The 16,301-nt window shown below is 36.8% G+C and overlaps 5 protein-coding genes across 6 annotated transcripts; 2 read left to right on the top strand and 3 right to left on the bottom strand.

The window, feature by feature from the left end:
• Positions 1 to 640: 640 nt before the first annotated feature.
• On the bottom strand, positions 641 to 3,101 carry LOC105977659 (large ribosomal subunit protein uL10z). Its single transcript, XM_013002997.2, has 5 exons — positions 2,411 to 3,101; positions 2,205 to 2,273; positions 1,549 to 1,647; positions 1,069 to 1,461; positions 641 to 972 (listed from the first exon to the last, which is right to left on the bottom strand). The coding sequence occupies exons 1-5, from the start codon at positions 2,666 to 2,668 to the stop codon at positions 823 to 825; spliced, it is 969 nt and encodes a 322-aa protein (XP_012858451.1). The 5' UTR covers positions 2,669 to 3,101; the 3' UTR covers positions 641 to 822.
• Positions 3,102 to 3,308: 207 nt separating this feature from the next.
• Positions 3,309 to 5,709, top strand: LOC105977660 (Nucleolar histone methyltransferase-related protein). Its single transcript, XM_013002998.2, has 5 exons — positions 3,309 to 3,424; positions 3,624 to 3,719; positions 4,318 to 4,449; positions 5,075 to 5,174; positions 5,281 to 5,709. The coding sequence occupies exons 1-5, from the start codon at positions 3,398 to 3,400 to the stop codon at positions 5,583 to 5,585; spliced, it is 660 nt and encodes a 219-aa protein (XP_012858452.2). The 5' UTR covers positions 3,309 to 3,397; the 3' UTR covers positions 5,586 to 5,709.
• Positions 5,710 to 6,031: 322 nt separating this feature from the next.
• Positions 6,032 to 9,354, top strand: EGY2 (ethylene-dependent gravitropism-deficient and yellow-green-like 2). Of its 2 annotated transcripts, none has more exons than XM_013003134.2 (13): positions 6,032 to 6,439; positions 6,524 to 6,602; positions 6,705 to 6,779; positions 6,896 to 6,991; positions 7,107 to 7,157; positions 7,283 to 7,393; positions 7,504 to 7,578; positions 7,668 to 7,773; positions 7,889 to 7,982; positions 8,139 to 8,292; positions 8,384 to 8,591; positions 8,689 to 8,849; positions 8,921 to 9,354. In XM_013003134.2, exons 1-13 carry the CDS (start codon positions 6,294 to 6,296, stop codon positions 9,167 to 9,169), a joined length of 1,605 nt encoding a protein of 534 aa, XP_012858588.2. In that variant the 5' UTR covers positions 6,032 to 6,293; the 3' UTR covers positions 9,170 to 9,354. The 2 variants fall into 2 exon arrangements, with proteins under 2 accessions (XP_012858588.2, XP_012858586.2); XM_013003132.2 differs by having other exon boundaries at positions 6,705 to 6,782.
• An 83-nt stretch (positions 9,355 to 9,437) lies between these two features.
• Positions 9,438 to 12,248, bottom strand: LOC105978017 (F-box/FBD/LRR-repeat protein At5g53840). Its single transcript, XM_013003423.2, has 5 exons — positions 12,129 to 12,248; positions 11,844 to 11,940; positions 10,679 to 11,548; positions 10,433 to 10,576; positions 9,438 to 10,063 (listed from the first exon to the last, which is right to left on the bottom strand). The coding sequence occupies exons 2-5, from the start codon at positions 11,874 to 11,876 to the stop codon at positions 9,758 to 9,760; spliced, it is 1,353 nt and encodes a 450-aa protein (XP_012858877.1). The 5' UTR covers positions 11,877 to 11,940; positions 12,129 to 12,248; the 3' UTR covers positions 9,438 to 9,757.
• Positions 12,249 to 13,668: 1,420 nt separating this feature from the next.
• On the bottom strand, positions 13,669 to 15,684 carry LOC105977365 (2-oxoglutarate (2OG) and Fe(II)-dependent oxygenase superfamily protein). Its single transcript, XM_088819453.1, has 2 exons — positions 14,732 to 15,684; positions 13,669 to 14,057 (listed from the first exon to the last, which is right to left on the bottom strand). Exons 1-2 carry the CDS (start codon positions 15,554 to 15,556, stop codon positions 13,764 to 13,766), a joined length of 1,119 nt encoding a protein of 372 aa, XP_088675579.1. The 5' UTR covers positions 15,557 to 15,684; the 3' UTR covers positions 13,669 to 13,763.
• Positions 15,685 to 16,301: the final 617 nt, after the last annotated feature.

The following is a 16,301-nucleotide window of genomic DNA, read 5'->3' as shown; positions in this document are numbered from 1 at the left end:
ATTATTGAATTACAATTCACATTTATTGATTTTATAAATACCCTCCTTTTTTCTTTTTTAATTCATTTTGGTACTGATGGAATTTCTAGTTTATTTTTATGCTATCACCTAGTATTTTTTTTACCGTTGATCTCCACATTATGAATGTTGGTATTTGTGTGCTAATAAACATCTACTCGGATTATTTCAGGCGGCGATGCAGCATAGAATAATTCGTGACCTCTTAGTTCAATGATTTTGTCCAAATTCAGTTATCAAGAATTAAATGCTTTTCTTGTTGCTTTTCCCAATGTATTTGAATTTTGGATAACGAATAATGTACTAGGTAGCCCAAGATTTAATCAATCGTCCAACCCATTATTCCATTCAGCACAATGTAGTATTTGATAGGAATGTAATCTACTTATCTATAACGCCAACAAGTTGGACTAGGTTAAAGGTGCAGTATAATATTGCACTCATTAAAATTTAAATCATATTTTAAGCTTATAAAAATCACAATTATTGCAATTTGCATACATACATGTTCTAGATAAGTCATTTACCTGAAAAGTACAAATATTTTAAGCACAAAGCAAATAGTTGCGGTCGGGATTCTTCAATCACGGAAGCATCTCCCGTCACGCAATGCAAATCAACATCAATAAAAAATAATCATAAAATAAGCAAAAATGCAATAATATCTAGAACATATAACTGCAAAATACGGTCTTAAATAAAAACACAGTCGAGAAACTGAGAAAACTAACATCCACAAAAAATAAACAAGTCAAATTGCAAAAATTGATACGGGAAAGTCATTAAACGGCACAAACATTAAACTTAATCGAAAAGACTGAAACCAAGGTCATCGTCTGATTCATCGGCAGGTTCTTCTTTCTTCTCCTCTTCCTTGGCGGCAGCAGCAGCAGGTGCAGCACCCGAACCAGCAGCGGCAGGAGCAGCGACTGCAACAGCAAACTTGCTAGGGTCCTGGTTTGTATAAAACGCCACATTCAAATATCAGACAACAAATTCTATATAAAAAAAAAGGGTACATCACAAATGTAATAGTATAATAATACTTACAGCAAGATACTCCTTGACTTTATCGGCAAGTGGGAAGGAATAATCAGTTGCAACGGCCACAGCCAAGACATTCTTGTACGCATTGATGAACATATGCGGTGCAGCAGCTAGGGTTGGGTAAGAGATGGCCAGAGCCAACGAGGTAACCATGGAAACACCCATAGCAAACTTGCCAATCAAGTCATCTTCGGTCAAGTCAAGAACCTCAGGGCTGAAAACGGAACCGTTGTCGTAAACCTTGGTGACAACTAGACCATAAGAGAATGGCCTGATTCCGAGTTTCGAAAGAAGTGCAGCTTCAGATGAACCCACTTTGTCACCCTTCTTGATGAGCTCCACAGGGGTGACGATTTCGACAGTACCCTTGTTAATCTTGGTGGGAATGTTAAGAACCTGCACACAAATACAATATTTAGTTTTATCACACAAATTAAAGAAAGAGGAAACAAAATCGGAAATGATAAGTGTGTTTGTAAGTACCTGGAAGAAAGATGTCTGCGACGGATCGAGACCCGTATTCCCAGGTGGGACAATGACATCAATCGGGGCTACCAAACCAACACGAGCAGGTGCTCCAACCTGTTTTGAGAAAGCTTATACGTTATACGCCAATACGTATATCAACAAGGCAACTTCTATTTCTATGAGCCCAATTTTACGAATATATTTCATCTTCCATATTGGATCAGAATGTTTACTCCCGATTAGAAATTACAGACAACTCATCCAAAACAGAACATTAAAACCATCAAGTTCTTCCCTAGAATATGTTTCGTGAGTAACATCATAATACAACCTTCGGTTCGAGTTCGAATAAAACAAATTATACAGAGTTAGCCAAAAGCTGATGCATAATAATACATAACAATAGCAGGAACGAGAACTTCAGACATATTTAACCACAGAAGATAAAAATCAAAACCACCAATCACAATTACCAAACTTAAGATCTACACCACAAAATATATCCATGTAAAGAACTCAATAAAGATAAACCTAACAGCAACCACACTGACATACATAGATCACAACACGAAACAATTACATTGCACTCGTAACTAGTTAATCCACAACTGAGTCAACTTCACAATATATAGACAGGCAGGCAATAAAAAGGGTAAGAACAACAATTTCACCTTGAACTTGGCAACCTCTTCAGTCACTTCCTTCAAGTCACCCTTAGTGAAGATTAGTCCAACGTTCCCCTGTCCAATCATAGCAAAACAAACAACAGTAAGATTCTACCTACTAATTGATTACGAAATTTACCCAATTACTTAACCTAATTGATACAACCAGCTACATTAATAAACCAAAATCAACAGGGAATCGCGGGACTTACAACAAGGAGATCAATTAGGGCAAGGATAGCTTTGTTCCCAGTGTTCTCAGAGTGGATTCGGATCGACCTCTTCATCATAGTATTTTTACCCATCAGAACCACCGAATCTCCCCTAAGCGCGCTCCGAATGTTCTGCAGCTGAGTGGAGCCGACGTTGTCCGCCACCGCCACCAACACCTGTGTGTACTCATCGAGCAAATTGCAGAGTTTCTTGTCGTAAGCGATTTTCTTATCGGCCTTTGATACCTTGGGTGCCATTTCTGTCAGCTAGAAGAAACAAAATGTATGCGCCTAAATACAGAGAAACTGAATCTAGATATATGAGTATGTACGGAACCCTAGGTGTATGAGAGGAAGAGATGCAAAAACGAGGGCCAAGACGTAGCACTGTAGCAGTGGCTATGTCGAGGTGGACAGCGGCGGCGCCGTCTCTTAGCCTCTTCGATTCAAGCTTTTAGGGCCGGTTGAAAATGGTGGAAGCCAAATGCGAGAATTCACAGTCGAGGATTTTGCCTTGTGTGGGTTGAGGGTTTTTAACAAGACGGTGACCTAAAAACCAACGGTTTGGATTGGCATTTCCTATTAAGATCTAACGGCTGTGGCTCTGAATTGCATTAATGGGCCATCGATATTGGGCTTCTTCCTCCTATTATTAATTAAAATATGTACAACCCAGTTGAACACAGAGTACAAGTATTGGCACATATTGTAAGTCAATAAACAACGAACCAATGATCAGACGCCACGTGTACAACGAGGGAATATTACGCCTCGAATGGGTATTGGTTACAGCACTGGCATGCATTCAAACTAGTTTCCTCTTTGAAGCCTGTTTGCCTCCTGCACCCATAATCACCCTTACTCATCTCCTTACCCATTTTTAGCCTTATAAAAAACCAAGTCTTTTTGTACTATCTCAACTGTGTTTTCCCACTGTGTGCTTTCTTCTACTGTGAGTTGTGCGTGAAAGCTGAAGAAATTTCAGAGATGCCGCCGAGAGGCAGACCCAGAAAGGTTTTTCCCTTTTTTTTTTTTTTTTTACGAGGTTGAATCAACCATCATCTGTATTTCCTAGGGTTTTTTTTTTTTTTTTTTTAATTTCTTCAATGTCTGCCGTCATATTTCCATGGGGTTGTTACACTTTTGCAGTTTGCTCACATGTAATTTTATTTATATTTATTTAATTCGGGTTTTGATTTTGAATTTTTTTTAGCCGCGCCTCACGCGAATGGATGCGGCGGTCGACGCAATGGGGCAGTTAGGTTTCCCGCAGGACAAAGTGAAGAAATACGTCAAAGAACTTCTCAAGGTAAGCTTTAAATTATTTTTTATGATTTTCCTTTTTTCTGAGTGTTTCCATTCTTCATTTTCCTTTTTTTTCATTTATATGATTTTTTTATTTTTTTTTTAATCCAACCTTGATCCGATGTTTGTTGGGCAATTTTTCATTTGACCTGTTTTGATTTCTAAAATAAAATGATGGGGATAATAAATGGAGTAGGATAATCATACATAATGACCAGGTAGGTGGTTGGTACTTGGGTATATGATTCTTGTAAAAATAATTTAATTACATTTTAATGTAATAAAGAGCATGTGTTGAAGTTTGGAATGATCATTTTTTTTTTTTTTCATATCGATTCTTATATCTCGAGACTTTAGACATATTTGCATTTGTGGTGTTTTGTGCACGGGAAAACATGAAAAATAACGCTAGTAGGTCTCGAAAGGGGATCATTAGGTATATTTTCGTTTTTAATTTTCAGCAGAAAGTTGTTGAAACGATAAATCGGAGATATTTTCGGAGTTTTTAAAAGGGATTAGAGTATAAACATGGGCAATGTGTGTGAATAGTGTTTTGATATGATGAAGCATAGTTAGTGTTTTTTTTTTCTTGGGGAAAAAAGGAATACGGTGGAGTCGACTCATGGCCGTTCATTGAGGAATGCTCGTATAAAGAACTAATCGAGGCCATGCTTCGGGGTGATAATGAAGAGAATGATCAAGAGCAAACTGTCAAGCATGAAAACTTGATGGAGGTATGACGAAGTTTTCGTATTTCTTTTATCAAGTTTTATTACATCAAACTCGAATATTTATTATTTGGGGTGTGTGCTATTGCGTCTCTTTTGTTTGACCTGCAATACGTAATAATAATAATAATAATAATAATAATAATAATAATAATAATAATAATAATAATAATAATAATAATAATAATAATAATAATAATAATAATAATAATAATAATAATAATAATAATAATAATAATAATAATAATAATAATAATAATAATAATAATAATAATAATAAGCGTTGCTCCGAGCATAGATGCTTAATAGAATACGAAAAAATCTAACAAAGTTTTTTCTCTGTTATTCTTACGAGTAAACTGTTTTTCTGTTTGGGATTAAAGGCGGAGCATTTGTGGTTGAAAAGACGGACAGACGACATAGTCGTTGATGCAAGTCTTAAACCGAGTAATTGGATTTGTAAAATACTAAAATAGCATCGGAACGAATCGTTCGTTTCAGTTTTGTTTTGCCTCTTACTTGACAAGTTAAATATCGATACAGAATGAGCCGACAACTAATAAGTAAAACAGAAACTCGTAGTACTTTTCAGTTATATATCATATTTATCCTGTTTTTTTCGTCTTTACAGGATGAAAACCCTGAAGACGATGCTCCGGTTGAAGATATTGCGGGCCCCTCTGGTACAGCTGTACAAGAACCTACACTAGCAGCCCCTCAAATCACCAATGGTAATTTCTAATCAGTCAAACTTAAAAAATGACCTTGTTAATTGTTTCTTGATTTTATCTATCTTATATCCCGAAAATACCCCCCTCGAATACGTTTAAAATGCAGTGCCAGCTCAAGAAGAAATCGATAATGCTTGGAAAGACATTCTTCCATGTCAGAGCGAAGGTAGTGCACAAGATGACATAGGGACAGAGACGAAAGAACATAGTTCGAGGAACGATCCTCCATCTTCGGCCAATAACGTTCCGACACGTAGGCGCCTGCCTTGCTATGGGTGGATCGAGAGCGACGAAGAGGATGACGTTGATGATTTCATTGTTCTGAAAGCTGCAGTGCCTCGAGAAGTTTCCAAAAGTCCGATCGATGTGAATAAGTCAACGGGAAGACGCGAGTCAAGGTGGGATCGATGACCGGAATTTTTAACACTCTCCTTTAATTTCTTTCTTTTTTCTTTTTTGAATTTGAGTTGAAAACTTCTCCACGTACTTGGATTAGTGTATGAATGATCTATCTAATATGTAGTTAATTCTACATTGTGTGTGTGTTTTTTTTTTATTAATTCATTATTATTATTATTATTATTATTATTATTATTATTATTATTATTATTATTATTATTATTATTATTATTATTATTATTATTATTATTTTATAATTGTGGTGACATTTTTGCTTAGATGGGCAATTTTTGAAATTGGCAAAATTGCTCAGCAGTTTAGGGATTATTTATTAATTAATAATGTTCTTGGATAGAATTTGGATTTGTTTTAGCTTTTAATGCATTTTAATTGGTAGGCATTACACGTGTTTAAAACCTATTGGCTAATAATAAAGCGAAATTAGATTTTAAGTATATACCTAACTGAAATAACGAACCAAAAACCGAGGAAAAATAATATACTAAGATATTCCGATTTCGTTTCTGAGATGATTTTTGCTCCAATGGATAAGATACTTAACAACCTCCCTCCCACACACTCCATCCCCAAAACCCCTCCAATTCCCATCAATTTTTTTGAGGCAAAACCCTTGAATTTGTTCTCCCCCCTAAATTAACAAACCCTAATTTCTGCATTTCGATGTTTGCCGATTTCAGTTGACTGAACTCTACAGAACTAATGAGTCTACTAGCAGCAATGAACTTACCGGCGAGTTTTGGCGGGAATTTTGCTGTTCCCTTGTCGCAGTGCAATTCTTGCGCCCACGTTCGGTTATCTTATCCGGCGATTGCCGATTGGAAGTTCAGCTCTCGCCACCTGTTGAGGTTTCCCTTTCGTGTAATTTGATAATAAAGAATCTCTGAAGCTGAATTTTTTTTTAATTTGATTTATCTATTGTGCGCGTGTAGCGACGCGTTCAGGGGAAATTTAAAGGTGGTTTGCAGAGCGAGTGAGGCGGAGACTGAACCGGAAAGTAATAACGAGGAGGTATGGTTTCCATTGTTTAGTTCTACGGAATCCTCATTCCGTTCTGTTGTACTTCGTTGACATTTTGTTTTTATTAATGAAATGGATATTGAATTTTTGAAGGAAAGAGAATTGAATGGAGAAAAGGAGGGATTCGTGCCGAGCGATTCAGTCAACACGGAGCTGGGTTCTCAAAATGTGGTTAATGACCAATCCCATTTGTTAAAGTTAACTGGTTGTCTTAGTAGATTCTCTTTTCACCATGGAATTTATTACTTTTCTTTGGTTGCTGATGTGCTAGTGATTTTTCCTAGGGTGACAGTCAATCTGCGGAGTCGAGCGTTCTCGAGACTAAGAGCCTGGTAAACGATGGTAGTGATGAAAAAAACGAAGCCCAACCCAAACTTGAGGTACTTCATATATATACATGCGGTTTAGTGATAATAGAGAAGTTCGAGTCTTTCATTTTTAGACTTGTATTTTCTCAAATGATTTTCCTTTGTTATTTACCTTACGATGTAACAGGTTGTTAATGATGTTCCGGTCGCGAGTGGATCGCCCCTCCCAGGTGTGAAGGTGATAATAATGTCGAATCAATTCTGAAATAGTTGTTTGATTCCACCGCCACCCCCAAAAACCCCCGTTGTTCCTCTCTCTACTAATTATTTGTCTTCCTTATCTCTTCTAAACTCGATAAACAGCGGCTGGAATTTGATGAATCAATCAGGATTCCCAAGGAAACAATTGATATTCTGAAGGATCAAGTATTTGGATTCGATACATTCTTCGTGACCAGCCAAGAACCATACGAAGTGAGTTCGTATGATGGTAAACTCATGTGGATTTCCTAGGAAAGCGAAAAACTAGGTTCTACGTGGGAATGTGAAAGATTTCATTTTTATTTTTTTTTTCCATTTTACAGGGTGGGGTATTATTCAAGGGAAACTTACGGGGGCAAGCTGCAAAAAGTTACGAGAAAATAGCAAGGAGATTGAAAGTCGGTGCCTCTTTATCTTCTATCCGTGTTCAAAAGCTCCTTCGAAGTGGTCATATTATTTCTGACGTAACTTTACATAATATGTACAGGATCGATTGGGAGATCAATTCAAATTGTTCCTTCTAATTAATCCCGAAGATGATAAACCTGTAGCAGTTGTGGTGCCAAGGAAGGCCTTGCAACCAGACACCGCTGGTAATTGATTAGCTATTCCTCGATTGGATATTGTTAACGTATTTTTTTTCTATTAGATACGGCTTTTAATATTGATTATCGAACTGTTATTAATTCTTGGTTTCGGGGAGTGCAGCTGTACCAGAATGGTTTGCTGCGGGGGCTTTTGGATTGGTCACCATATTCACCTTACTTCTTCGTAATGTTCCTGCATTACAGACAAATCTATTGTGAGTTCTTTTTTTCTTTTTATCGTGGGTGTTTTCTATAATATTGAGGTAATTTTTTTAAAATAATATCGGTTCTCGAAAATGGTTTTGCTTGCATTTCACGGTCTCACAAGTTTAATTTATAGTCATTGAGATCGATTTATCAATCTTCTCCAGATCAGTAATCGACAATGTTGACTTGTTAAAAGACGGGCTTTCCGGAGCTCTCGTGACTGCGCTTATTCTAGGTGTACATGAAATCAGCCATTTTCTAGTTGCAAAAGAAGCTGGAGTTAAGCTCGGTGTGCCATATTTTGTTCCTAGTTGGCAGGTAAGGGGTAGTCGTGCGGTTCTTCCCCGTTTTTCCTAATCTTAAAAATCGACTCCGAATGTGGAAAAATCTAATCAGCATAAAATGGCAGATAGGCTCGTTTGGTTCAATAACAAGAATTCTGAATATCGTACCAAAGCGTGAAGACCTACTTAAACTTGCAGCTGCTGGTCCAGTAGCCGGATATTCGTTAGGCTTTGTGCTTTTGCTCTTAGGGTTTGTCCTCCCTCCATCTGATCAGCTGGGCGTTGTTGTCGATTCTTCTGTATTTCACGAATCCCTCCTCATTGGTGGAATAGGTTAAAATAAATATTTTATTTTATCTTTATAAGTATATTTGTTAGCACACTGAAAATACTGAATCGACCGTTTTTTTTTTCAATTTTTTTTTAATAGCTAAGGTACTACTCGGAGATGTTCTAAAAGAAGGAACCCCTTTATCGGTAAATCCACTGGTAATATGGGCATGGGCTGGACTTCTTATTAACGCTATCAACAGTATTCCAGCTGGAGAGCTTGACGGTGGCCGTATTTCTTTTGCCATATGGGGAAGAAAGGTATTTATTTTATCAAATAGTTTGTTATATATAATTAACTATACATATAATATTTAATATTTTTTGGGCAGGTTTCGTCTCGATTGACTGGTGTATCGATTGCGCTTCTTGGACTGTCGTCGTTGTTTAGTGACGTGTCATTTTATTGGGTGGTTCTGATATTCTTCTTACAAAGAGGACCGATTGCACCGTTGTCTGAGGAGATTAGTGATCCTGAAGACAAGTATAAAGCACTCGGGATTGTTGTTTTGCTGATAGGATTGTTGGTCTGCTTACCATATCCGTTTCCTTTCTCTAGCGACGTTTTGAACAGTTTTTAGTGACAAGTTGGTAGTACAAATACACACGCCCACCGGAATTTTTTCAGTTGTGTCTGAGGCCGATCGAATGCAATAAAAATGTGTAATTTTGTTTTCAGTTAAGTTTGAAACATGTTTCATGTGTGTATTTCATTCTTATACGACTAAACGGGCTCTACCATGGCCCGTGATTTCATCCTTTTGAAGAGGTCGAACGTCGGTGGAAATCAGATGGATCGAAATTACCATTAAAAAGAAAATCAGAATATTTCCAAATCGCTCCGAAAAATTTCAGAAAATTGGAATATGTGAAATTGGAACGAAAAAAATATTAAAAAAAAGCCGATCTCGCAATGTCGGTGACGGCTTAAACCGTAATGTCACTAACAATTTCATTAGCAAGAAACAACAAAACCCCTCGTTCGGGAATTCAAATGTGTAGAATACAGGGTGGTATTATGTATAAGTTCCCTTATAAGCTAACCTTCTCTCTAACATGACAATTCTTTCCTTTAGTACTCGAGCCCGGTATGCGTTTTCCTTTAGCTTCATCTTCTTCCTCATCCACAGAAATTACAAATTAAATAACAGACATGTTTGTTTTCGCGTTTAAAGGATGATCAATTGGACACCTGGAGGCTTCTTCGATCCGAGCTGGTGCTTTGCCCTTTTTCTAGCAAATTCCTCTTTCCTGATTTGTTCGATCCTCAATGGCGATCTCTCCAGAATTTGGTTACGAGGGTCAACTATAATCTTCTGAAGAGCGACTGCATTTTCGATAAAGTACATTGCCAGTTCAACATCACTCGTACGCCCAAAATACCCCACTAGCTCCACCAATTTCAGGGTTTCGTGCCTACATTTCGCAGCTTGCTTTATTTTTCTTCTTCTTTTTGTCGGTGACATCCATATTAACTGCAACAACAATGTCAAAAGGAAGATTACGAAAAAGAAAAAAAAACCCACAAATGTAATCAAGAACTTGGTCTAAAGAACTAGTTATCCTTGTCCGATTATGCATGTGAAAGCATATCCATCGATTCCAAAATGAACATAGTCAAACGTTTCGCTTCAGAGCATCTCTAGAGGAAAATATGCATCAAAACACAGAACAGCAAATATTTTATAGTAAGAAACAGATTTGCATGTTGAGACGGTGTACACTTTACCGTATAAAAACTTGCTGGAATATGTCACGTAAATTAACTAACGAAGACTAACTTTATGAATCGGTTAATTAGGGTTACTAAACCGTTATATATAAATAGATTAAAAAACACATACCTGCAACACAAATCTGTTCAAAATAGGGCAAGCCTTTATCAGGGAAGTGAATTCGAGGAGACTGTCATCATCCCACGCTCCAACTTTCAGAATTAGCTGCTTGAGATTCGGAAATTCGGGAAATGCAAAAACCTTTATATTTTCCTGGAGGAGAAAAAAAAACAAAGTGGGGTCCACATGTTTTCACACTTCATCAGAAGAAATAAAAAACGAAACAAATAAAGAAAAAGACTCTGTTTTGTTCACCTCGGGGCGATATATATCCAATGTAAGAACCTCTAATTGATTAAGACAACACGAAAGCTGGCCAAAAACATTGTTCTCCAATCCAGAATATCCCTCTCCGATCGAGATCTCGTCAAGCATAGGAACATCACTGATAATTAGTTTAATCGTGGGGCCCAAGTAACTAAACGAGACAAGATTCACATTAGTGATTTCAATTGTGTCTATTCCAAGACAAAAGACTATCTCTAAGTACTTCAACACGAGTGACGATCCGCTGACTTTAACATTAGTCAAATCCCCCGAGCCGTGTATTGACAAGTACTGCAGAGCTGGACAGCTGGACAAGACGAAACCCACGTTCACGTTCACGCATTTCAACGAGAGAGATTTGAGGCATTTCAAACCTATAGATATACTCGACTGCGTTCTTGAAGACTTGCATTGACTAAAATGTTTATACGGAAAAGTATAGTTACGCATCGGCTGACGAAGAATCTCCCCGTTTTCCAACAAGTCCAGCTCAAGCCTTTGAGCTCTCTTTGCAACGGCGAACTTAACCCAATTGTCTATAGCGCATTTCGAGGTCTTGTCCAAATCGAAACATATACGAACGGAGTTCAATGTGGGGCCTTTATGCTGCCTCACCACACGGTTCACCCAATTGATGTATTTCGGCCTCTCGGAACTTCGTAATTTCGGGTTCGCAGCGATGCTGTCGAGCGTTTCGTTCGCGTCGAAATCCAATCCGGTTACATTAGTCCATAAATACCGCCATCTCCTCGATAAATTGCTCGTGACAGCAGCTTCTTTGAGCGTTAAACGGGATAATATAGAAACAAGAATATCATCCGGCAATAAACTTATGTAATCTTCTGGATCAAACTCATCCTTCCATCACAAAAAGTTAACCCCAATTAAAAAAAAAAAAAAACAGAACAAAAGGGTTAGCATATCCAATTTCAGCTCATATCAATTCAGACACACAATCATGTACATTTTAAGAGTAAAATGAAGTATCAATCAGATCAACACCCAATCTAATTAATTTCATCGTCTAATCATCATAAAAAAGAATAAAGAGTAATTTTTTTTCCTTGGAAAAAGGAAAACGATGATTATTATTGTTGGTAATCAATTACATGAACGTGGATTAGCGTTAATTAAAATTAATTAACAATCAAACCTTGGGTTCTGTAAGTCGGACTCTTTTCCTCATTGAAGCCGTAATCAACAATTTAATTCTAATCTCTCGTGTAAATGGTCAATTGTTCTCCTCTAAGCTGCAAAGGAGAAAACGAAGCTCAGAAATTGAACCAGAAAATTTGATGCTCAGTATATATAAATAAATACCATATATATATGTAAATATAATGCAATTATATATATGTATCTATACATATAGTATAAAAGTGTGTAAGTATATGTGCTCGTGTGTGTGTGTAATTCATGTCTGGAAGAGGTGAAGTACCTGAGACGGAAGTAATACGCCGGAAAGGACATCGGAAGAAAATTTTGCAGCTATACATACAAACCTAATAAAAATACTGCCATTAAATATGGTTTCCACAATTTACTGTTATTAGGATTTTCATCCCCAAATTATATTAAATAAATTTATCTTTTACAAATAAGAATTTGGCCCAATACTATTATTATTATTAATTTTTTTTTTTAATATTTTCTTAGATGAGTGCATATATTGCATAGTATGAAACAAAATTAGGGGACTGACAAAATAAATATAGTTAAACCTCTATAAAATTAATAAATTCGGGATTGAATTATTTTATTAATTTAGTGAAACTATTGATAAATTCATAGAAATTAGAGGAATCAATAGATGAATACATTCAAGAAAATGTAAAGTTCTAATTTGTGTTTGAATTATCTAATGAACAAACGTTGAATGTGTCTACTGTCTTCAATACCTTGTAAAATATAAAACAATTACAAAACTATCATTGATAAGTAGAAGCTTGAGATTGTCTTTGAAATTGATATATTTGTAATACTGTGCATTGTTGGGCATTCATTTGAACTCGAAGATAAATAGTATACAATATATAATTCTATTTTATTATAGAATTCTATTTTATTACATAATGATCTTATAGAAATGGAAAAATGTCGTAACATGAAAGCTACATAGTGCAAAACTTCTATGAAGAAGATGCTAAACTTTTTGTTTACGGCTCAAACAATGTCATATTTTCTCGTCCAGAATTCACTGGCGATGACACCAAAAGCCCCGCACAAATTCTATCACCGAAACTCTAAGTCTGAGTAGAACCACTTAATTTTTGGTCAACTCTCTCACTCAAACTCTCAATCTCACTGGTTTTGAACTCTCATGTGTTTTCTTCACTCAGAAGTGTATATTACTCGCTCACCGAAGAATAGAAATCTAAAGAGACTAGAAATTCAATTGAGTTTGTTCTACTTCTCTCCCACACAAAATGGTTTGCTACATAGATGAAAAACGAAAATTGTCTCAAAAGTAGAGAACAAAAATGGTACATCCATCGTCATAGTTAAACGAACATGTAGACATTAAATGGCAAGACACAGTGAATACAATGGTACAACCAGACGAGAGAGATGAGAAAACGATCAGAAAGTATGTTTTGGGAAAAAGGGGGATGCTAAATATCTCGAGTGAGTGGTAGGGATCGAAGCATAAAGAACCAACAATCAAGATTAGATGATCGAGAAAATTCTCAGGGTTATACCGATCACTGGTACTTTTTTACTATGGAGCTTCAAGTGTTAGACCGCCGCAAAGAAAATAGATTAATGAGGTGGATTCAATATTTTTCTTAGGAATCTGAATTCTTGTTAAACTCCAGAAGAAGCTTTCATGTAACTTTTATTATCTTATTATCCTAGGTAAGGGTGTAAAAGTAATTAGTTGGGAATATTATTATCATATTAATTTACCAGTGTTGCACATTGGGCCTGCTGGGCCACATTTGCCGAAAGTGGGGGGGCAATTTTGGTTATCGTAAAAGAAACTCAAAACACACGATATATTAATTTGAAAAAATAAAATCAAAATCAAAATTGTTAAAGTCCATTTAACAACACCACCACAAAATAGATAATATCAAACACGATATCTAACGAGAGGATCTTTGAGGAGCAAACGCTCGTGATAAACTCTCCACGCGTATTCTTCAAAAGAGAAGGAATTGAACAATGGCGCTTCCGATGATCTGTCGTCGTCACCCGTAGAATCGCATTCTCGATCAGCGACTAAGCCGATAACGAGAGGGGAGACGGTGCTCTCCAATTGAAGTGTGATGAGCAAAGACATTGTCATGCAATCGTCGACATCACCACCTGAACTAATTGGAATACCTCTTCCTCTCACTTTCTTCGTCTTACCGTTACTCCAAACCTGTCATGTATTAGTATCAGATAACCCTAATTAATCAAATTAATAACACCAATTTTAATAAATAAATAAAAAGCCAAAATCATTACACTTTTTAAGAAAAATACCAAGTGATATTTTCTCTCCACATAAATACTCATTTTTAATTATGACATGTTATTTTTTGCCTAATTACACGTATATTAAGTGGTCAGCTAATTGTAATTAATTTGACCTTAACGTATGTAGCCAAATGCGAATGAAACTCATTTCATGTTCATTTGAAGATGTGGATTAAGACACCTAAAAAGAGCAGCTCCATTTACACGTCATTGAATTGTCAATATATAATCTAGAGATTTAATTTGTTAGGGTTTGTAGGGTTCAATAATGGCTGCTTTGACAGCCATTTCAATTAAATAATCACTCACACATGGGGTTTATATTTATCCTAATATCCTTTCTCACTCTACATAATCAATAATACACTAATTAATCATACGAGTTTTCAGATTAAAATAGGAAATGTATAATAATAATATATTAAAATAAATTATGTATATTGGTCGCCTTTAAAAATAAATAAATGAATGAATAAGATTATATATTTTTTTTTTTTTGACAAAATAAGATTATATATTTAAATTGCGGAAAAATGTAATATTAAAATATAAAAAGAAAGAGTTAGTGGGGCCTACATGAGCAATGTCTCCAAGAGTGACCAAGATAGAGTGCGCGGGCCTCATCACGGTGGCCCAGCCCGAATCCGACAACAACGACTGCTTCTGGGCCCTTATTTGGTAATGCAAGCCCAACGCATACGGGTAAACCCGACCCGGTTTGTTCATCCCTTCGGATATCCACATCAGCGAACAGAGCTCGTTTCGACCCGGTTTCTCGAACCCGACAGCAGAAGCCAACTCTTCAACCAACTCATATCCAAGCTTCTCCAGTTCATGAGTAAACTCGCGCAGTGAGTCCATGTTCAACTCGTTTTCTGACTCGGCGGAGCACGACGAGTCGAGACAGAACGACTCGGTGGCGGATGAGCTTTCGTCGTCATCGTCGTCGTCATCTTCTATTTCGTGTCCGAGCGGCCAGTTGTTGGGGAAGAGGTGTTTTTTTTGGTGGTCGGGGAGGTTGAAGAGAGAGGCGGCGGCAGATTCGGCGGAGAGAGCGAGGTGGGAGGAGACGGCGTGTTGTGTGAGGTGGAAAAGGCCGAGTTTGGTGGAAGCGGAGAGGAGGGATGAGTGGAGAGAGGGCGTCGGATCGGAGAGAGAGATCATAGGAGGGGTAGCGGCGGCGGCGCAGGAGGAAAGTGGGGAGGAGCGACGGGTGGGGAGGGAGAGAGAAAGGGCGGGAGGGAGGCGGTGGAGGAGATGGGAGAGAAAGTCGTGGGTGGTGGATTCTGATGTCAGGTTGGGCTGCGTAGCGGGGGTTGGCGGTGGCGCCGCCGTCGTGGCAAAGGGAGTAGTAGGCAGGTGGTGGTGGTGGAGGTGAGGTTTTTCAGCTGAGGATGCCATATTGTAGAGAGAGAGAGAGAGAGAGAGAGTAGGGTGGGTTGTTTATATAAGCGATTCTCCCGCCTTCACGGGAATTAAGGGCCTTGCAAGAGAAATGGAAAACAATATTCAGTTTTTAAGTGATTAAATTTCAACCTATATTTTAAAAACATATACTGATGATAATAATATTTATATATGGTAATGTCATAACTCATAATTCATGCAAAAAAAAAATTAAATTATTTCTTGAAAAAGTTATACTAATTCAAATATAGCTTTAAATGTGTGTCATTTAAGGTTTTTCTAAACACACACACAAATCATTGCATATGGTCCAACCTTAAGTTGTCATTAAATAAAGTACTATTACAAGATATATAAAATGAAGACTTTAGTGTTTTGATTAATAAAAGCAAAACTTCAAAAAAAAAAAAGCATTATTAAAATTCCAAAAAAAATTAGATACTGGAATATTGAAGAAAAAAAAATCCCTAAAACAGATTAATTTGAAACGGGAAAATAATTTAAATTAATTAGCATTAATTAGAATCATTTCCAATAATTGTAGGGACTCGAAAATCGAAATCATCACTCGTACCATTTTGGTTCATTCAAGATGAATAGGGCATCTTTCGATATTCCAATTAAATAATGTCTTTATGTATGCAGGTGGAAATTAAATTAATTTGAAAGAGAAGGAATATTCGTGTTGTATTAAAAATAATTGGAACTGATAATTACTACCAGTAGTGGCGTGTGATGA

The sequence above is a fragment of the Erythranthe guttata genome, chromosome 6 (genome assembly GCF_056151865.1).
Source record: "Erythranthe guttata isolate IM_541 chromosome 6, IM_541, whole genome shotgun sequence".
NCBI lineage: Eukaryota > Viridiplantae > Streptophyta > Magnoliopsida > Lamiales > Phrymaceae > Erythranthe > Erythranthe guttata.
Note: the sequence above shows the minus strand (reverse complement) of the source record. Positions and strands in the feature narration are given on the sequence as shown.

Excerpts from the sequence above, each read along its gene's own strand:
- LOC105977659 (XM_013002997.2), bottom strand. The coding sequence starts at position 2,668 with ATGGCACCCAAGGTATCAAAGGCCGATAAGAAAATCGCTTACGACAAG. Across the intron at positions 1,648-2,204 it reads AAGAGGTTGCCAAGTTCAAG|GTTGGAGCACCTGCTCGTGT; the intron begins GTGAAATTGTTG and ends TTCTCAAAACAG. Across the intron at positions 1,462-1,548 it reads CGCAGACATCTTTCTTCCAG|GTTCTTAACATTCCCACCAA; the intron begins GTACTTACAAAC and ends ATTTGTGTGCAG.
- LOC105977660 (XM_013002998.2), top strand. The coding sequence starts at position 3,398 with ATGCCGCCGAGAGGCAGACCCAGAAAG. Across the intron at positions 4,450-5,074 it reads AGCATGAAAACTTGATGGAG|GATGAAAACCCTGAAGACGA; the intron begins GTATGACGAAGT and ends TCGTCTTTACAG. Across the intron at positions 5,175-5,280 it reads AGCCCCTCAAATCACCAATG|TGCCAGCTCAAGAAGAAATC; the intron begins GTAATTTCTAAT and ends TTTAAAATGCAG.
- EGY2 (XM_013003132.2), top strand. The coding sequence starts at position 6,294 with ATGAGTCTACTAGCAGCAATGAACTTACCGGCGAGTTTTGGCGGGAAT. Across the intron at positions 7,579-7,667 it reads AAATAGCAAGGAGATTGAAA|GATCGATTGGGAGATCAATT; the intron begins GTCGGTGCCTCT and ends TAATATGTACAG. Across the intron at positions 8,850-8,920 it reads TTGCCATATGGGGAAGAAAG|GTTTCGTCTCGATTGACTGG; the intron begins GTATTTATTTTA and ends TTTTTTGGGCAG.
- LOC105978017 (XM_013003423.2), bottom strand. The coding sequence starts at position 11,876 with ATGAGGAAAAGAGTCCGACTTACAGAACCCAAG. Across the intron at positions 10,577-10,678 it reads TGGATATATATCGCCCCGAG|GAAAATATAAAGGTTTTTGC; the intron begins GTGAACAAAACA and ends TTTCTCCTCCAG. Across the intron at positions 10,064-10,432 it reads TGAACAGATTTGTGTTGCAG|TTAATATGGATGTCACCGAC; the intron begins GTATGTGTTTTT and ends TTGTTGTTGCAG.
- LOC105977365 (XM_088819453.1), bottom strand. The coding sequence starts at position 15,556 with ATGGCATCCTCAGCTGAAAAACCTCACCTCCACCACCACCACCTGCCT. Across the intron at positions 14,058-14,731 it reads CTCTTGGAGACATTGCTCAT|GTTTGGAGTAACGGTAAGAC; the intron begins GTAGGCCCCACT and ends AATACATGACAG.